Source organism: Bos taurus, chromosome 14, assembly GCF_002263795.3.
Source record: "Bos taurus isolate L1 Dominette 01449 registration number 42190680 breed Hereford chromosome 14, ARS-UCD2.0, whole genome shotgun sequence".
In the NCBI taxonomy this organism is placed as follows: domain Eukaryota; kingdom Metazoa; phylum Chordata; class Mammalia; order Artiodactyla; family Bovidae; genus Bos; species Bos taurus.
The window spans coordinates 61175874-61194881 of record NC_037341.1 but is presented as its reverse complement, the minus strand read 5'-3'; the positions used below and the strand labels follow the sequence as shown (position 1 = coordinate 61194881).

The 19008-nt window shown below is 38.7% G+C and overlaps 1 protein-coding gene across 2 annotated transcripts in view; it reads left to right on the top strand.

The window, feature by feature from the left end:
- Nucleotides 1-18495, top strand: part of FZD6 (frizzled class receptor 6) — a 36474-nt gene extending 17979 nt beyond the window's left edge. For both annotated transcript variants that reach the window (XM_003586904.6, XM_010812158.4), the window contains exons 3-7: nt 7196-7392; nt 10194-11211; nt 13956-14104; nt 15520-15954; nt 16964-18495. In XM_003586904.6, coding sequence (XP_003586952.2) covers nt 7196-7392; nt 10194-11211; nt 13956-14104; nt 15520-15954; nt 16964-17132 — 1968 coding nt within the window. In that variant the 3' untranslated portion in view covers nt 17133-18495. The remainder of the gene's footprint in view (nt 1-7195; nt 7393-10193; nt 11212-13955; nt 14105-15519; nt 15955-16963) is intronic.
- Nucleotides 18496-19008: the final 513 nt, after the last annotated feature.

Genomic DNA, 19008 nt, shown 5'->3' with positions numbered 1-19008 from the left:
AGTATTCCCTTGCTACGTAGGCCATATTCTACCTAATATGCTTAGTTTGTTATTTATTGATTAATGAGTTTACAACTTCAGGCAGTATCTGTTCAGTCTTTCCTCCATTATGGTAGTTGATAATTTATTTATCTTATTCTTCCACTTTTATGTCTCTCAACCTAATACAGTATGTTGCACTGCTGAATCAAGCAGTATACTTTGATTACATTTACTTCTGTAATTCCTCTGCCACCACCCCCGCCCCGCAGTTAATGCAGCATTTGCATCTTTCCCCATTTGCTTTGTTTCCTGTGTACCTATGGCTGATTTTTTTTTCAGATGTTCCAGCAGGCCTGTTAGACATATAGCAGTAATTATCCCAGATGCTCAGAATATCATATAATCTGTCAGTTCCAGTCCCCCACTTCCAGCCCCTTGGAGATCTTCCTCCTTTGCTGTCTGCCTGTCCTCTTATCAGTACACTCTGGCTGCTTGATTTAGATTCTCAGCTGTTGTTCTGTGGCTTCCTCTTGCCATTCTTAGTGTTGGGTCAACTAATTCCCGAGTCCCATGTCATTTTCCTTCCTGATTTACTCATATACTCCTTCAGTTGGTTTTAGGAATACTATATCCTCTAGTTGCTTCCTTAAAAGGCATATTTGAAAGTTAAAAATTTGCTTCCTCACAGGGCCCAAAAGGTCATTATTTTACTGTCACCTAAATGTTTGGTTGGGTGTAGAATTCTAGATTGAAAGTAATGCTCCTTCAGAATTTTATGAATTATTTCGGCATTGTCTTCTGACATCTGATATTATCAAATATTCAGAATATTTGATACTTTGGAAATATTTATGATCTTTTCTTCATTTTGGTGGTTTGAAATTTTTTGACATGCCTTGTCATTGTTCATTCATTGCTCTGGATAGTTATCATTTATTCAGTAAATATTTATAGATAAATCACTCTGCTGCTGCTGCTAAGTCACTTCAGTTGTGTCCGACTCTGTGTGACCCCCATAGACGGCAGCCCACCAGGCTCCCACGTCCCTGGGATTCTCCAGGCAAGAACACTGGAGTGGGTTGCCATTTCCTTCTCCAGTGCATGCAAGTGAAAAGTGAAAGTGAAGTCGCTCAGTCGTGTCTGACACTTTGCAGCCCTATGGATTGCAGCCCACCAGGCTCCTCCATACATGGGATTTTCCAGGCAAGAGTACTGGAGTGGGTTGTCATTGTTCTACACTCACCAAATGGTTCTAGGCACTGTGGATACAGCAGTAAAAAAACGGACGAAATCCCTTCCCTTTGTGAAATTTACCTTCTGACAGTGAAGGAAGAAATAAACTAGAGAATATATCAGTTCAGTTGCTCAGTCATGTCCAACTCTTTCCAGTGCCATGGACTGCAGTATGCCAGGTCTCCCTGTCCATCACCAGCTCTTGGAGCTTGCTCAGACTCATGTCCATCGAGTTGGTAATGCCATCCAACCATCTCATCTTCTGTCGTCCCCTTCTCCTCCTGCCTTCAATCTTTCCCAGCATCAGAATCTTTTCCAATGAGTTGGCTCTTTGCATCAGGTGGCCAAAGTATTGGCGTTTCAGCTTTAGCATCAGTCCTTCCAATGAATATTCAGGACTGATTTCCTTTAGGATTGACTGGTTTCATCTCCTTGCAGTCCAAGGGACTCTCAAGAGTCTTCTCCAGCACCACAGTTCAAAAGCATCAATTCTTTGGCTCTTAGCCTTCTTTATAGTCCAACCCTCACGTCCATACATGACTACTGGAAAAGCCATAGCTTTGACTAGACAGACCATTGTCAGCAAAATAATGTCTCTGCTTTTTAATATGCTGTCTAAGTTGGTCATAGCTTTTCTTCCAGGGAGCAAGTGTCTTTTAATTTCATGGCTGCAGTCACCATCTGCAGTGATTTTGGAGCCCAAAAATAAACTAGAGAATATATAAAACTGGTAATATAATGAGATGTCTAATAATGATAAGGACTATAAAGAAATATAAAACATAGTAACGAACCAGAGAAAGACAGTATAATTTTTATGTAGGGCTGGCAGGGTATGCCTCTCTGAGGTAACAGTTGAGCCAAGACACAAGCTGTGTGACTACCTGGAGGAGAGTGTTCCAGATGAAGGGAAAAGCAAATGCAGGATCCTGACATATACATGGGATGCTGAGAGGCAGAGAGCCAGTCTGGTGGCAGTGGAGTAAGAGAAAGAGTTAGAAAATGAGACTGGAGACATAGCCAAAGGTCAGGGAACTTAAGGCCTTATAGGACTTAATAAGGACTTTGAAATTTTTTTCCTTTGGGGTCTTTTGGACAAGGATAAATTTGCATTTTAAAGAATCAGAGAAATTGACTGTAAGATTAGCAAGAGTGGTAAGTAGTGAGACCTGTTGTTGTTTGGTTGCTCAACTCTTTTGCAACCCCATGGATTAGCACGCCAGGCTCCTCTGTCCCTCATATTTACCAGGCAAGAATACTGGAGTGGGTAGCCATTCCCTTCCTTCTCCGGGGATCTTCATGATGCAGTGATCGAACCTTCTCTCCGAGACTCCTTCTTTAGAAGCTGGTTCTTTACCACTGAGCCACCGGGGAAGCCCAGTGAGATCTGTTAGGACTATTTCAGTAGTCTAGGTGAAAGATATACTGGCTTAGATGTAGTAACTTAATAACAGGGAGTCCATATAGTCAAAGCTATGGTTTTTACAGTAGTAATGTAAGAGTTGGACCATAAAGAAGGCTGAGCGCCGAAGAATTGATGCCTTCGAACTGTGATGCTGGAGAAGACTCTTGAGAGTCCCTTGGACTGCAAGGAGATGAAACCAGTCAATCCTAAAGGAAATCAGTCCTAAATATTCTTTGGAAGGACTAATGCTGAAAGAATTGATGCTTTTGAACTGTGGTGTTGGAGAAGACTCTTGAGAGTCCCTTGGACTGCAAGGAGATCCAACCAGTCCATTCTGAAGGAGATCAGCCCTGGGATTTCTTTGGAGGAATGATGCGAAAGCTGAAACTCCAGTACTTTGGCCACCTCATGCGAAGAGTTGACTCATTGGAAAAGACTCTGATGCTGGGAGGGATTGGGGGCAGGAGGAGAAGGGGACGACAGAGGATGAGATGGTTGGATGGCATCACCGACTCGATGGACTTGAGTGTGAGTGAACTCCGGGAGTTGGTGATGGACAGGGAGGCCTGGTGTGCTGCGATTCTTGGGGTCGCAAAGAGTTGGACACGACTGAGCGACTCAACTGAACTGAACTGAACTGAATGCTGAAACCGAAACTCCAATACTTTGGCCACCTGATGCAAAGAGCCAACTCATTGGAAGAGACCCTGATGCTGGGAAAGATTGAAGGCAGAAGGAGAAGGGGACAGAAGAGGATGAGATGGTTGGATGGCATCACTGATTCAATGGACATGAGTTTGAGCAAGCCCCGGGAGATGGTGAAGGACAGGGAGGCCTGGCATGCTGCAGTCCATGGGGGTTGCAAATAGTCAGACATGACTGAGCGATTAAACAACAGCAACAACAAATGGTCACATGTGAGATATATTTTGAAGGGAGAGCCAATGGATTTGCTGATGGATTGGCTATGCAGTGAGAAAAGGAGAGGACTAGAGGATGAATCTTTATTATTTTTTTTAAAATATAAATTTATTTATTTTAATTGGAGGATGAATCTTTAGATTCTTGGCCTGAGTAACTTGGCGAATGGTGGCACCAGCTCACTGAGATGGGGAGACTAAGGCAGTGTTTGGCGGATAGGGCTCAGTGGGTTTGAGTTGTGTTTTCAACGTGTTAGGTTTGAGATGCATGTTGACATCCAAGTGGAGCTGTCCACAAGGCAAATGGTCATTCAAGTCTAGGATTCACAGGCAAGATAGAGGCCAGAAATTGTGAATCCTTCATGGAGAGATGGTGTTTAATACCGTGATTCTGGATTTGTTTCTCCTGAGGAGTTGAGTATACAGAGAGTAGACAGAGGTCTGAGGAGTGAGCCCTGGAGTACTTCAATATTTCCAGTTGGGAAATGGAAGAAATCAGAAGAGGAATGGAAGAAATCAGAAGAATGAGATCCATAGAAATTCAGGAAAATTCGTATTCTAGAAGTCAGTTGAAAAAAGTATCTCAGGAGGAGGGCAGGATCTACTGTGTCAAATGTTAAGAGTTGAGTAGAATGAGGACTCAGAATTGACCATTGGATTTGACAATTTGAAGCTTATTGGTAACTCTGACAAGCAGTTTCACTGAAGTATGCAGACAAAACCAGATTGGAGAGTGGGCTCGAAAGGAAATGGAAAAGCAGAATTGAAGAAAGTGGGTAAAGGTAACTATTTTCAGGTGTTTTTTTTTTTTTTTTTTTTTAATAAAGAGGAAGAAAAAAAGAAATGATACCTGAGTTGGAGTGGGTATATGGAGTCAAGGAAAGATTTTTTTTTTTTATGGTTAGAGATAATAGAGTAAGTTTGTATGATGGAATCACTGTAACAGAGGGGGGAAATTATTGCAAGAATAGGAGACCATTACCGGAGGAAAGTCCTTGATTAGAAAAGTGGGAAGGGATCCAGTGTACAAGTGCAAGACTTGGTTATGAGTTCAAGCCATTCAACCATTGAAATAGTAGAAGAAAGGGAATATAGATAAAGTAGGTTAGTAGAAATTATCTTCTGATTATTTCTGACTTTTCAGTGAACTAGGAATAAAGTCATCACCTGAGAAGAGAATGTAAAAGAGTTTGTTGACTGACATTTTAGCCCAGACATGTTTTAGTGGCAGGATTGCAATGTGCTGCCAACATTTCCAATGTGGAAACTGGCATCCTTCCGTTCTGAAAAATATTCTTAATTTCTTTATTTGATTGTCACTCCCACTCCCATCTTCCTTGTTTATTTCTGAAAGTCCTTTAGTCAGGAGTTGAACGCGTGGACTGGTACTCCTATGGGCTGTCTCTTCTTTCAGCTTTATCTTCTAGTGCTTCTATAGAGTTTTTAATTTCAGCTATCTTGTTGTTTAATTTTTCTTACCATCTTATTCTTTTTAATGGAAGCAATAGCTTCTCATTTAACTTATTAAGGTTTTTGTTTGTTTTGTGATTTGTTTTCTTCTATTCCCTGGATAACCTCTGTTTCCTCCACATTTCATTTTATCCGCTTGCTTATTTTAGTTTCTGTCTTTTGTGCTGTTTTCTTCAGATGCCTGATGATGCTTGGCTGCCCGGTATGTTTGTGTGGGGCACTGAAAAGCTCTGTGTGAGTGAATGGGCCTTGTTACTGGTGGGCAACTAGCTTTTTCATTGTCAGTGTGTAGAAGTCTTTTCTCCAAAGCGTTTGGGTTTTTCCCAAACTTTGGGGATGGTAGGTATCTGCCCGTTTGCCGGCCTTTGGGAAACAGAGCAGAAGAAGGCGAGGGCTTCCCGTTTCCACAGGCAGCCTGTTCCTCAGTCCCTCCCTTCACTGTGGATCATGCTTTTGCCCTGCTCTGTGCCTGATACCCAAGTGCCGAACGTTCCATCCAAGTTCCATCTCTTCTGGAAACAACCTTGGTAGAATGCAGTGGTCATCTGGCTGCCTGGGTAGGGGCGGGGGGTGACATAATGAGGAACTAATATGTAAACGTTCCTCCAGTTGTAGCCTTTTATGCTACTCTGTGCTTCAAAGAACTGAGACTCTCAGATTCTTTAGGGCAAACGAATCAGCTCATTCTCATGTGAATCCCTCCACTCCAGCTTTGTCCCATTAAGTCACTTACCACTCCTCTAGTAGCTTTCTGTCGCTCAACGTTTGGGGCTTTCTTTTTTGTTGTTTTGTTTCATGTTTGTTCTTTGGAGAACTCTGATATGCTAAAGTAGTTTCTCTTGTTCGCTTACTAATGGATCTGTCCTGTTAATAAGGAAGCAGGGAGGGGGGAAAGGAGATAAACATGTGTGCTCAGTCTACCGTGTTTTTCCAGAACCTATCCACACTCCCTAAAGGGTAATAGTCACAACAACTAACATTTCTTGAGTACCTTATGCCAGACTCTGTTCTAAGCACCTTACATTTATTAACTTTGTATTCATAACAATCTTGTGTGTGTGTGTGTTAGTCACTCAGTCGTGCCCGCCTCTTTGCCATCCCACAGACTGTAGCCCACCAGGTTCCTCTGTCTGTGGAATTCTCCAGGCAAGAATACTGGAGTAGGTTGCCATTCCCTTTTCCAGGGGATCTTCCCAACCCAGGAATTAAACCCAGGTCTTCTGCATTGCAGGCAGATGCTTTACCTTCTGAGCCACTAGGTTGAATATTGAGTACGTAACTATATGCTCGACACTGTTCTAAGCGCTTTACATTTATTAACCTTGTATTCATAACAATCTTGTGAGACAAGTACTATTATTATTGCCGTTTTACAGATTAAGAAACTAAGGCACAGTGAATTTAAGTTACCTGCCAGAGTTATAAAACTAGTAAATGTGGAACTAGCATTCAAACACAGCTGTCAGACTGTAGACATCTCTTGCTTAAAATTCTCCTAGTATCCCACTCCTTCTTTTATAATCCAAGCAATTTAGCATGTCATCTGTGCTCTCTGTGATCAGGTCAAGGAACCTCTTCTTCAGTCTCATCTCTGTCTACTACATCCTTGACTTCAAGTATTTGACCTTGTATTCTAGTAATACTGAACTTCTTTCCCTGAATCCACCATATTCTTATGATCCTCATGCCATTTTTCATGCTGTTCCCTCCGCCCCAAACATTCCTTTATTCTCCAGTATGCTCAGTATAGTGATAGGATATTTTAAGATATACTTGCATGCATGCCCAGTCATGTCTGACTCTCTGCAGCCCCATGGACTATCACCCACCAGGCTCCTCTGTGCCTGCAATTTTCCATTCACGACTACTGGAGTGGGTTGCCATTTCCTCCTCCAGGGAGCATATACTTATAAATTGAATATTTGTATAATTTATTTCATCTACCAATCAACTCATACTTTTGATTTAACCCTAATGTCTGCTTTAAAAATGCATAATTGTATAAATTAATATTCCACTGTGTATGAAGGGTTCTTATGTCCAATTAAACACTTATCTCCTCAGATTTGATTGTATTGAGAGTGAGATTTAAAATTCTTTTGGAGTCTAAGTGAAAAAGTATATGCTAAAAAATTCATTTGTTGTATTAAAATGTTTTCTAACCTCTTATTATTTTTTTTAATAGATTTTTCTTCCTCTTGCAAATCTGGAATGTTCACCAAATGTTGAAACTTTCCTTTGCAAAGCTTTTGTACCAACCTGCACTGAGCAAATTCATGTGGTTCCACCCTGTCGGAAATTTTGTGAGAAAGTGTATTCTGATTGCAAGAAATTAATGGACACTTTTGGGATCCGATGGCCTGAGGAACTTGAGTGTGATAGGTAAATTATGTTTTCAGCTGAAAGCTACTAATGGTATTTTCATATTGGTATTAATTTTCAAGAATGTTAGTGACAAGCTTTCATTATTTGTCAACAACTGTTTATTGCACACTTAATATATGTTGCTGCTGCTGCTGCTAAGTCGCTCCAGTCGTGTCCGACTCTGTGCGACCCCATGGACGGCAGCCCACCAGGCTCCCCTGTCCCTGGGATTCTCCAGGCAAGAACACTGGAGTGGGTTGCCATTTCCTTCTCCAATGCATGAAAGTGAGAAGTGAAAGTGAAGTCGCTCAGGGACTGTCTGACTCCCAGGGACCTCATGGACTGCAGCCCACCAGGCTCCTCCACACATGGGATTTTCCAGGCAAGAGTACTGGAATGAGTTGCCATTGTAATATATGTTAGGCACTTGTATATCAGCACTGTACACTATGGTGAGCAAAACCAGACTTGGTTCTTGTTTTTAGAGAACTTACAGTGGGGTGGGAGGAATAGAGAGTAATCAAATAAGCATAAAATTAAATGCACAATTACGCCTGTGCTAATACAGTGAGTGAGGGTGCAAAGTTCTTTGAGAATGAATGAAGATGCCTTTGCTCTAAACTGGGGGGAACTGGCATTACTATCAACTCATGGACCTTTCTGTTTATGTCTTGATTAATTACTTTCATCTGCTAATCTTTAGACATTGGACGCTTGTAATTTGAAATATTCTACTCACATAATGAGACCTCATATAATCTGGGAACGATGGTGACAGATCTCTTTTTGTTTCTTTATCCATAGACTAAAGAATCTCTAGAGCCTTTGTGGAACTCATCCACTTCTGCTAGATGTATAATCATTTTCTAGAACAACTGATAATACATAGTAAAGTGAAGGTGTTCTTATTGTACATTTTAGGAAATCCCCTTATATGGAAACTTTTCCCCAAACAAGGAATCATATGCAAGAATACTTATTGTAGCATTACTCATGATTTTTTTAAATGAGAAAAAGTCTGGGGGCTTCCCTGGTGGTCCACTAGTTAAGAATTTGCCTTGCACTGCAAGGAACACTGGTCTGGGAAGATACTACATGGCATAGAGCAGCTAAGTCCATGCACCACAATTACTGACCCCACACCCTAGAGCCCATGAGCCGCAACTACTGAAGCCCATGTTCCCAGAGCCTGTGCTCCGCAGCAAGAGAAGCCACGCAATGAGAAGCCCCCACACCAACAAAGAGTAACCCTCACTCTCTGAAACTAGGAAAAGCCCTCGAGAGCAATGAAGAACCATCACAGCCAAAAAAATAAAAGGTTTTTTAAATGAGAAAAAGTCTGAAAGTCCATTGTAAGAATAAATAAGTCGTGATGTACTTACATACTAGAATACTGCCATACAGTTATGAGTGTGGTTGACCTACATCTGTCAATATAGATAAATCTAAAAGTTATAAGTAAAAAAAAGTATGATGTATATAGCACCATGTCAAAAAAGTTCAAAACCTGTAAAACAATACTGTGTAACATTATAGTTGGAAAAAGCATAGTAAGGGAGGAGAAATAAAAACTGAACTCATAGTAATGAATACTTTGGAAGAGAGAGAGAAAAGAGAATAGGAGAAGGGGTCCCAACGGTATCTGTAATAAAGTGAAACTGATATACTACCTTTTGAAAAAACTAGTAGATACATCCATGTTTTTATATGGGCATATATTTTATTATTTTCTATTCTTTCTAAGGCATATTTAAAATGCATTCTCCTTTAAAATCTCCACTAATTTCTTTTTTTTTTTTAATTTTTAAACTTTTTGGCCATGTGGTATGTGGAATCTTAGTTCCCCAACCAGGGATCAAACCCATGCCTCCTGTGTTGGAAGCATGAATCTTAACCACTGGACCCACCAGGGAGGTCCTCCACTAATTTCTAAACCATGTAGCTCCCCCAAAATAATTCTGGTGTGTAGAAACTCAGTGATAAAGTTCTGCACAAAACAGAAACATCATTTGTATCATTTTTGACTGCCCTGAACAGGGAGGCAAACAACCATACCACAGCGAAATGGTGACGTGAGTTCAGCTGGGCCCAGCCTTCCTCTTGGTGATCTCCTTGCCCTTCTTCATAAACTTAGAGATCACTTGAACTTGGTCTTCTCCATCTAGGGAATGCTCTCATTTCATTCATTTTAATTATCATCACCTTACTATGTGGCTGATCTACTTTGCTTATGGATATTAGAAAATAAAAATCCATTTCCCCAAGACTTATATTTCAAAATATTTCAAACAGATAAGCCAGCATCTTTTTGTCTAGAGACTACCAATCAAGATAAATTCTTTCTTAAACACTTAGCCTTGAAATCAGAATTTATTTAACAGTTATTAATTGATCGTTTTCCAATTAAGGGAGTTTTCATGTTCACGTGCTTGATACTTAATATATATGTTAGTGTATTGGGGCCCCATTAACAACTACAAGTTTTTAGTCAATTTCAAAACTTCCTCCCCAACTGTAAACCTGTATCTGCTTAAGGTTGTATGTCTCCCCATCAGTTATGAATGCATAAGAAGGGACTTCCCTGGCAGCCCAGTGGTTAAGAGTCCATGCTGCCAGTAAAGGGGGTGTGAGTTCAATCCCTGGTCAGAGAACTAAGATTCCACATGCCATGTGGCTGGGCCAAAAGATTTTAAAATGATAATAATAGTAAAATAATTTTAAAATGAATGCATAAGGAATATTTTATAGTTGTGAAGTATAGCATTAAACTAGTAACTCAAAAATGTTGGCTTCTTTTATTTTTTGTTAAATCTTTACAGATTACAGTACTGTGATGAGTCTGTTCCTGCAACTTTTAACCCACACACAGAGCTTCTTGGTCCTCACAAGAAATCAGAACAAATCCGAAGAGACATTGGATTTTGGTGTCCAAGGCATCTTAAGACTTCTGGGGGACAAGGCTATAAGTTTCTGGGAATTGACCAATGTGCACCTCCATGCCCCAACATGTATTTTAAAAGCGATGAGCTAGAGTTTGCAAAAAGTTTTATTGGAATAGTTTCAATATTTTGCCTCTGTGCAACGCTTTTCACATTCCTTACTTTTTTAATTGATGTTAGAAGATTCAGATACCCAGAGCGACCTATTATATATTACTCTGTCTGTTACAGCATTGTATCTCTTATGTACTTTATCGGATTCTTGCTAGGCAACAGCACAGCGTGCAATAAGGCAGATGAGAAACTGGAACTTGGTGACACAGTTGTTCTAGGCTCTCAAAATAAGGCTTGCACCATTCTGTTCATGTTTTTGTATTTTTTCACCATGGCTGGCACTGTGTGGTGGGTGATGCTCACCATTACTTGGTTCTTAGCTGCTGGCAGAAAATGGAGTTGTGAGGCCATTGAACAAAACGCAGTGTGGTTTCATGCTGTTGCGTGGGGAATACCAGGTTTTCTCACCATTATGCTTCTTGCCATGAGCAAAGTTGAAGGAGACAACATTAGCGGCGTCTGCTTTGTCGGCCTCTATGACCTGGATGCTTCGCGCTACTTCGTCCTCTTGCCACTCTGCCTCTGTGTGTTTGTCGGGCTGTCTCTTCTCTTAGCTGGCATTATTTCCTTAAATCACGTTCGACAAGTTATACAACACGATGGCCGGAACCAAGAGAAACTGAAGAAGTTTATGATTCGAATTGGAGTCTTCAGTGGCCTGTATCTCGTGCCATTAGTAACTCTTCTGGGATGCTACGTCTACGAGCAAGTAAACAGGATTACCTGGGAGATAACTTGGGTCTCTGACCACTGTCGTCAGTACCACATCCCATGTCCTTATCAGGTAAAAGCTATCATTTGTATTATTTCACTATTTAATTTTAACATGGCATTCCCTGGAAATACCTTTGAATTCATCATGAAGCTAAAATTAGATTTCAGGTGAGAAAATCCAATAGAGGGAAATGTTCCCTAGGCATCAGCTGAAACTGGGATGAGTGTCCTAAGAGTTGTTTCCTCAAGTTTTAGCTTCAGTTACGCTGATAGTAAAGTGCCTCCTTTAGCTGATCTTTTAAAAATTAAGTTAGATTGCAAAGGCAGATGAATGATACTGAAGAATAGAGTCAGAAGAACAGGTTCTTCTCATATGGAGAAGAAGAGTAACTTTTGCTGAATTGGGAGTAGCTTTTAATTCTTGCAACTTCCCTGGTGGCTCAGATGGTAAAGCATCTGCCTGCAATGCGGGAGACCCGGGTTCGATCCCTGGGTCGGGAAGATTCCTGAAGAAGGAAATGGCAACCCACTCCAGTATACTTGCCTGGAGAATCCCATGGACGGAGGAGCCTGGTAGGCTACAGTCCACAGGGGTTGAAAAGAGTCGGACACAACTGAGCTACTTTACTTCACTTTCACTTTAATTCTTTAGTTAGTTGAGAAAATCTTTGTGTTTATAATAACATGATATGTAATGTATCATTTTATATTTTACTCATATATACTTTTAAAAACAGAATTTTTGCCTAAACTATCCTGTCATTTCTTATGAAAAAAGCACAATTAAAACATGATTTATGTGTTTCTGATACTTCTGATTAAAGTTGTGATTTTAAGATTTAAAAGTATCTGAAAATAGAAAATCTCTTAGAGCATTTTAGTTGAGTTTTTAAAATAGAAGTTTTGTGCTTTGTTTTTAATAGATTTTATAATTTTTTCTTGAATATCTATATATGGTACTGACTCCTGTTACTTGTGAGTGCTATATCATCACAGTGTATCAGATCAAGCAATGTATGGACTGAATTATTTTACGTAGTAATTTATATTCTAGAAAGTTATTGCACTGTAACAGTGAGACCTATTTTACATACTGATACATGGGGATAATGGTTTCACCTGCCTTACAGCCTGTTCGTAGTCTGTTATCCATCATCTGTTTTTACTATATAATCAATAAGGAAGTACTCTTAAAGTGATCCTGCCATATTTTGTCCTAGATTCCTCATATTTTTGGCAAACTAGGGGGGAAAGCAACTGTTCAGTTCAGTTCAGTTCAGTCGCTCAGTCGTGTCCAGCTCTTTGTGACCCCATGAATGACAGCACGCCAGGCCTCCCTGTCCATCACCAACTCCCAGAGTTCACTCAGACTCATGTCCATCGAGTCGGTGATGCCATCCAGCCATCTCATCCTCTGTCGTCCCCTTCTCCTCCTGCCCCCAATCCCTCCCAGCATCAGAGTCTTTTCCAATGAGTCAACTCTTCGCATGAGGTGGCCAAAGTACTGGAGTTTCAGCTTTAGCATCATTCCTTCCAAAGAAATCCCAGGGCTAATCTCCTTGAGAATGGACTTGTTGGATCTCCTTGCAGTCCAAGGGACTCTCAAGAGTCTTCTCCAACACCACAGTTCAAAAGCATCAATTCTTCGGTGCTCAGCCTTCTTCACAGTCCAACTCTCACATCCATACATGACCACAGGAAAAACCATAGCCTTGACTAGACGAACCTTTGTTGGCAAAGTAATGTCTCTGCTTTTGAATATGCTATCTAGGTTGGTCATAACTTTCCTTCCAAGGAGTAAGTGTCTTTTAATTTCATGGCTGCAGTCACCATCTGTAGTGATTTTGGAACCCAAAAAAATAAAGTCTGACACTGTTTCCACTGTTTCCCCATCTATTTCCCATGAAGTGATGGGACCAGATGCCATGATCTTTGTTTTCCGAATGCTGAGCTTTAAGCCAACTTTTTAACTCTCCACTTTCACTTTCATCAAGAGGCTTTTGAGTTCCTCTTCACTTTCTGCCATAAGGGTGGTGTCATCTGCATATCTGAGGTTATTGATGTTTCTCCCGGCAATCTTGATTCCAGTTTGTGCTTCTTCCAGTCCAGCGTTTCTCATGAAAAATTATAGTTTATTCACACAATGAAGCAGCGTTTAAAAAGAATGAAGTGTTCTATTTACACTGATATAGAATGGTCTCCAAGAAATATTAGTAAGTGTAAAAAGAAAGATATAATGCATAATGTATAGTATTTTGATATTGTATAACATTCTAAAAATATTTGAAAGTTTATGCTTGAAAGAAAAGTATAATTTAATTTTTACAAAATTTCCACATTTTTTTCATTTTACTGATGCTTACTTTGTTCTCACCAACCTAGTTTTTATAACATAAACATCAATAGTGCATAAAGACTCTGAAATAGTATGCTCTTAAAAATGAGTTTAAATGTATTTTTTAATAGATCATAGTTAAGGAAAATAGGTAAATATTGAGAGGCACATATTTTGGGAATTATAAGAGGCTGCTATACTTACAGGAAAAAAAAATACCAGATATCAAGCCCAGATGTAAAGACATCCTTCCTAAATACATTTGATGTGTTATTCCCTTTCTATTTATATATTTTGATAAAAGTTCTTTGTTCAGAACTTCCGTGAGGAATGTATTACACTTATATCACTATTGATTATGCCATATCAAACATTTCATAAGACCAACTGATTTATACTTTTGTTCAAGTTTTGCATTAACTGTATAGATTTCTTTTTACTTTAAATTTATCACTGAAATTCTTCTTATTTTTTTGTAGGCAAATACAGAAACTCGACCAGAATTGGCTTTATTTATGATAAAATATCTGATGACATTAATTGTTGGCATCTCTGCTGTCTTCTGGGTTGGAAGCAAAAAGACATGCACAGAATGGGCTGGATTTTTTAAACGAAATCGCAAGAAAGAGTAAGCATCTATTGAATTATCTGACATTGTTTTAAAATAAATAGATCAAATACCAAGGAACTATTCAAATCATCACTGTACCAGAGTTTCATTATATTACCTGGTTTTTCAAAGTCTTTTGAAAGTCTTGAAGTTTTTTTTCATGGAGAGAGATGCTTTATTTTAGTATTTGTTACAGTAGTCTTTGACATATACTATTCTATTGAAATATAAATACAAAGTTTGTAAAATGTACATTTTCTTTTCATGGCTTATAATATATCCAGTATTATTACTGCTATCATTGAATTCATTGTTTTGGGTTCAGCATTGTAAATAATTTTATCCTTTTTAATCAGTGATAAAAGATGAAATGGGTCAAATATCAATATATATTAAGCAACATAGAATATGATTCAAACGTGGTATATGATCATTACCTTTAAATTTTATTACACATAGTACTGACTTAACATGTCACTTATTTGCCTTAAGATGGTAAAAATTTCAACTTATGGAATATTCTTTAACAACATAGTAGACTTACATTTATGAGTAAATAGTTAACTTTATTATTTATATATGTTATAAATTGTGTGCTATCAATGTAATACAAAGTTTTTTAACTGTTTCCAATTGGTTTGATTAGTGAACATTTTTGTGGTAAAAATTTTAGAACCTTTTTACAAATTAATTTTTGAAGTCTGAAGAATTCATTTAACGGGACTTTAATTTCTTTGAACTATTATTATATCTCTATCCCTGGTGGCTCAGACGCATTGCAGGTGGATAAAAACTCCACCTGCAATGCGGGAGACCTGGATTGGATCCCTGGGTCAGGAAGATCCCCTGGAGGAGGGCATGGCAAGCCACTCCAGTATTCTTGCCTGGAAAATTCCATGAACAGAGGAGCCTGGCAGGCTACAGTACATGGAGTCAGACACAACTGAGTGACTAAGCACATCCCATATTTATATGCCCACACTAACTTCAGAATAACTTGCTATAACTTGAATATTAGAAAGAAAGCAATTGTATTTAAACAAAGACCATTAATTCTATTCTATATTCTCTCTCTCTCTGGTTTACTTTCATATTTTATATCTTTGTTTATGATACACATACAGATAATCCCCTACTTTATGCCAGTTTGAGTTTTTTTGCCCTTATCTTTTGATTTTGCATATTTAATTTCCTTCTACTATTTATGCTGACAAAAGCCACTGACAGTGTATGCACAAAAGATTTCACTTCATGGCAATCTACTGATATCTCATAGTGTTTATAATCCTAGATTTTTATAAATAGTGTAAATCATATAGAATCTAACTTGAATGAATAAGGGTTTTTGGCACAAGATGTGTGATATGCTTTACGGTTTCTATTATAACACTTAACCTTTATCCAGTAAACTCTCTTCTTGAATTTTCTTCCAGTCCAATCAGTGAAAGTCGAAGAGTGTTACAGGAGTCATGTGAGTTTTTCTTAAAGCACAACTCTAAAGTTAAACACAAAAAGAAGCACTACAAGCCAAGTTCACATAAACTGAAGGTCATTTCCAAATCCATGGGAACCAGCACAGGAGCGACGGCAAATCATGGTACTTCTGCAGTAGCAATCACTAACCATGATTACTTAGGACAAGAAACTCTGACAGAAATACAAACTTCACCAGAAACATCAGTGAGAGAGGTGAGAGGGGATGGAGCGAGTACCCCCAAATTAAGAGAACGGGACTGTGAGGAGCCTGCCTCCTCAGCAGCACCCAGCTCCAAACTCTGCGGGGAGCAGATGGACAAGAAAGGCCACGGCCGGGCAGGCAAGGTGAATGACAAGAGCAGTGTGTCTGAAAGTGCGCGGAGTGAAGGAAGGTGAGCTTGGACTTGATTCTCTTAAATCATATGACTGTTTCAAATACTGCCTTACACATTTTTCATTAAAGCATAACATTAAAGCAAAACATGCATTCTTTGAGATGACAGGTCTATACATTTTTAGTCCAAGTCAGTTTGGGATTAAGAAGTCTGGATTCTGCCTATAAATGCTCTTTTATAGTTTAATTCTTAGTATTGGGAAGAGCCTTTTACGTATATTGTTCAAATAGAAAAGTAATGTTCAGTTCTATGGTAATTGTTAAGAGTTGCTTACAAATTTAGGGAAATGTTTGATTCATGTAAAATACAGGCTATTAAGTTTCAATTAGCCCCACATTATAATACTGTCTAAAAGGTATTTGTCATTTTATATGAGTTTGATTATAAAATGTTTTTATTTTCTGAACGTGAAAGGATATTGACATTACCTTTAATGAATTTTTCCAAATGATCATAAGTGATCCAAACACAGGTAAGTACTGAATTAGCCAAAATATTGACAGCTGACTACTTTAAGGTCTCAAGGCTGTCTTACCTCATCCTCCCAAACTAGACCAAATGTATCTCCAACAGCTTTTGCATACTAGATTATGTATTATTAGATAAATGCCTTTATTGTCCCCTAGATTTGTAAACTCCTCAGAGGTGAAGCTGAGGTCATTCTCATCTTTGTGCTCCCAGCCTCTTACACGGGGTCTAATCCATGGGGGAGAATCAACAAAAGGTTTGCTAAACTAAGGGCAGGAATCCTGTCTTATTCCCCATAAGATACCATGCTTAGCCCGTACAGGGGTGATGCTTGATGACGTTTCTGAAGTTAGCAAAAATTGTTTTTGAAAATAAATTATTTGTACTTTGAGGTATTAAGAGTTAATTATTTTCTGATAAAAGTGGTTACCGATTAGCAGTTAAAACTCATGGAAAGAGAAATAGCATTTGTAAGGACAACCAGCATCACGTCTGTGCTTTGGTGTGTATGTACATCAGCTTTTGTTGTTTTACCTAGGGTAACCCCGAAGAGTGATGTCCCCGAAAGTGGCCCAGTGCAGAGCAACAGCATGCAGGCGTCCAGTTCTCCAGAGCCAAGCAGCCTCAAAGGCTCAACATCACTGCTTGTTCACTCGGCTTCAGGAGTTGGAAAAGAGCAGGGCGCTGGCGGTCGTTCAGATACTTGAAAACCAGGTCATCGTGTTACTGAGAAGTGGATTCCTGCTACACTGGAGGTGACAGCACACTGTCTAACAAGAATCACTGTTACAGTCTTCTTTTGCACTTAAAGCTACATCGCCTCTTGTTACACTGAAACCAGTAGATTCTGAGGATATGATTCATTTCACACAGAGGTTAGTGGCAGCAATATACCCCCCCAAATGGGAATGTGCAGGTTAATAATATTTTTCAAGTTGTGTGGGGGGAGAGACTGTTAGAGGAATCTTCCTTTTCTATTTATGAAGATTCTTCTGTGTCAAAAGTGTTTTAAATTGTACTATGCTGTTTCACTTTTCTAGTATAAAGTCAAGATTTTTCTTTGCTGAAGTATTTAAAACTTATCTTTATATCATTTTTATATATTTGAAAATGAATTTTTATGTTTTGAACTTTTTTTAGAAATCCTAAAGTCTATTCAGATATTTTTATTATGTTATTCCAATAGCTGATTTTAGCACTATTTTGGTAGCTTTTACATTGAATTTCTAAGAAAATAAGTATCTTTTGTAGTATGAAAAGTAGATGATACACTGAAATTCATTTATAATGGAAATTCAACTTTAAAAATCTATTTGCCTTATCATCTTCAATGTGTGAATTTTATGAAGTCTAGTTGTTTTAGGAATTTCACAGATCTATTATGCAACTGAAATAAGGTGCTTACTGAGTGTCCAATGTTGATAATATTATGCTGCTGACTGATCCTTCTGATTTTTTAAAATGAAATGTTCTGAAGGATTAGTGGATGAATTGTTACTGTTTTATAAATTAAGCCAAGTGCAAGATGAATTGTTACTGTTTTATAAATTAAGCCAAGTGCAATTGATTTCCTTTTTTAATATATCATGACTACCCAAGATTGTGTTTGTATGACCATTTACAATTGCTTATACATTTAACTTTTGTTTTTTAAACATTTCGAATACTACAGACTTTGCATTTTTGCAGTGTCTTTCTCAGACATAATGTAGAATTCATCTGTGCAGCTAAATAAGATTTTGCTGAATATTCAAACATGTGCTAGCAGTATTAGTGCCAAATGGAAAAAGTATATATATAGTCCTAATAAACAGAATAAAATGTATTTCATGTAACATACTTTGAAATATTAAAGAATTTTCTTAATTTTGTTTTCAATGAATATCTTTTCCTGAACGAAACTTTCTTATACTTTTGGTTTTTTTCTCTTATTTAACATTCTGTTAAAGCATAAAAAGAAAATCATCGTGTACTGTATGAAAAATGTAAATATTAACTTTTCCACATTTTTTAACTTTGTATACAAAAATTTTGTGATCTTTTCAGTAATAAAATGTTCTCTGTATTTGAGATTATAGAGTAATCTATGGTTATGCACAGTGTTCTGGCCCAAGAAGTGGTATAGTTTTTCAGATTGGTGGCTCCATGACTAATAAGCCAGAATAGGCTCTTTTTTACCTGGAGAATCAAAAGGCAGTCAAGGCTTGTGTTATTTCTTCTTTGTCACAGTTTCTTCTTAAAGTATATTTCCTGTTCAGTCACTGAGTCACATCCCACTCTTTGCAACCCCATGGACTACAGCATGCCAGGCCTCCCTGGTCTCCACCATCTCCTGGAGTTTGCTCAAGTTCACGTCTGTTGAGTTGGTGATGTATAGTGTAATTATCGTAGAAGGCAATGGCAACCCACTCCAGTACTCTTGCCTGGAAAATCCCATGGACGGAGGAGCCTGGTAGGCTGCAGTCCATGGGGTCGCGAAGAGTCGGACACGACTGAGTGACTTCCCTTTCACTTATCACTTTCATGCATTGGAGAAGGAAATGGCAACCTGCTCCAGTGTTCTTGCCTGGAGAATCCCAGGGA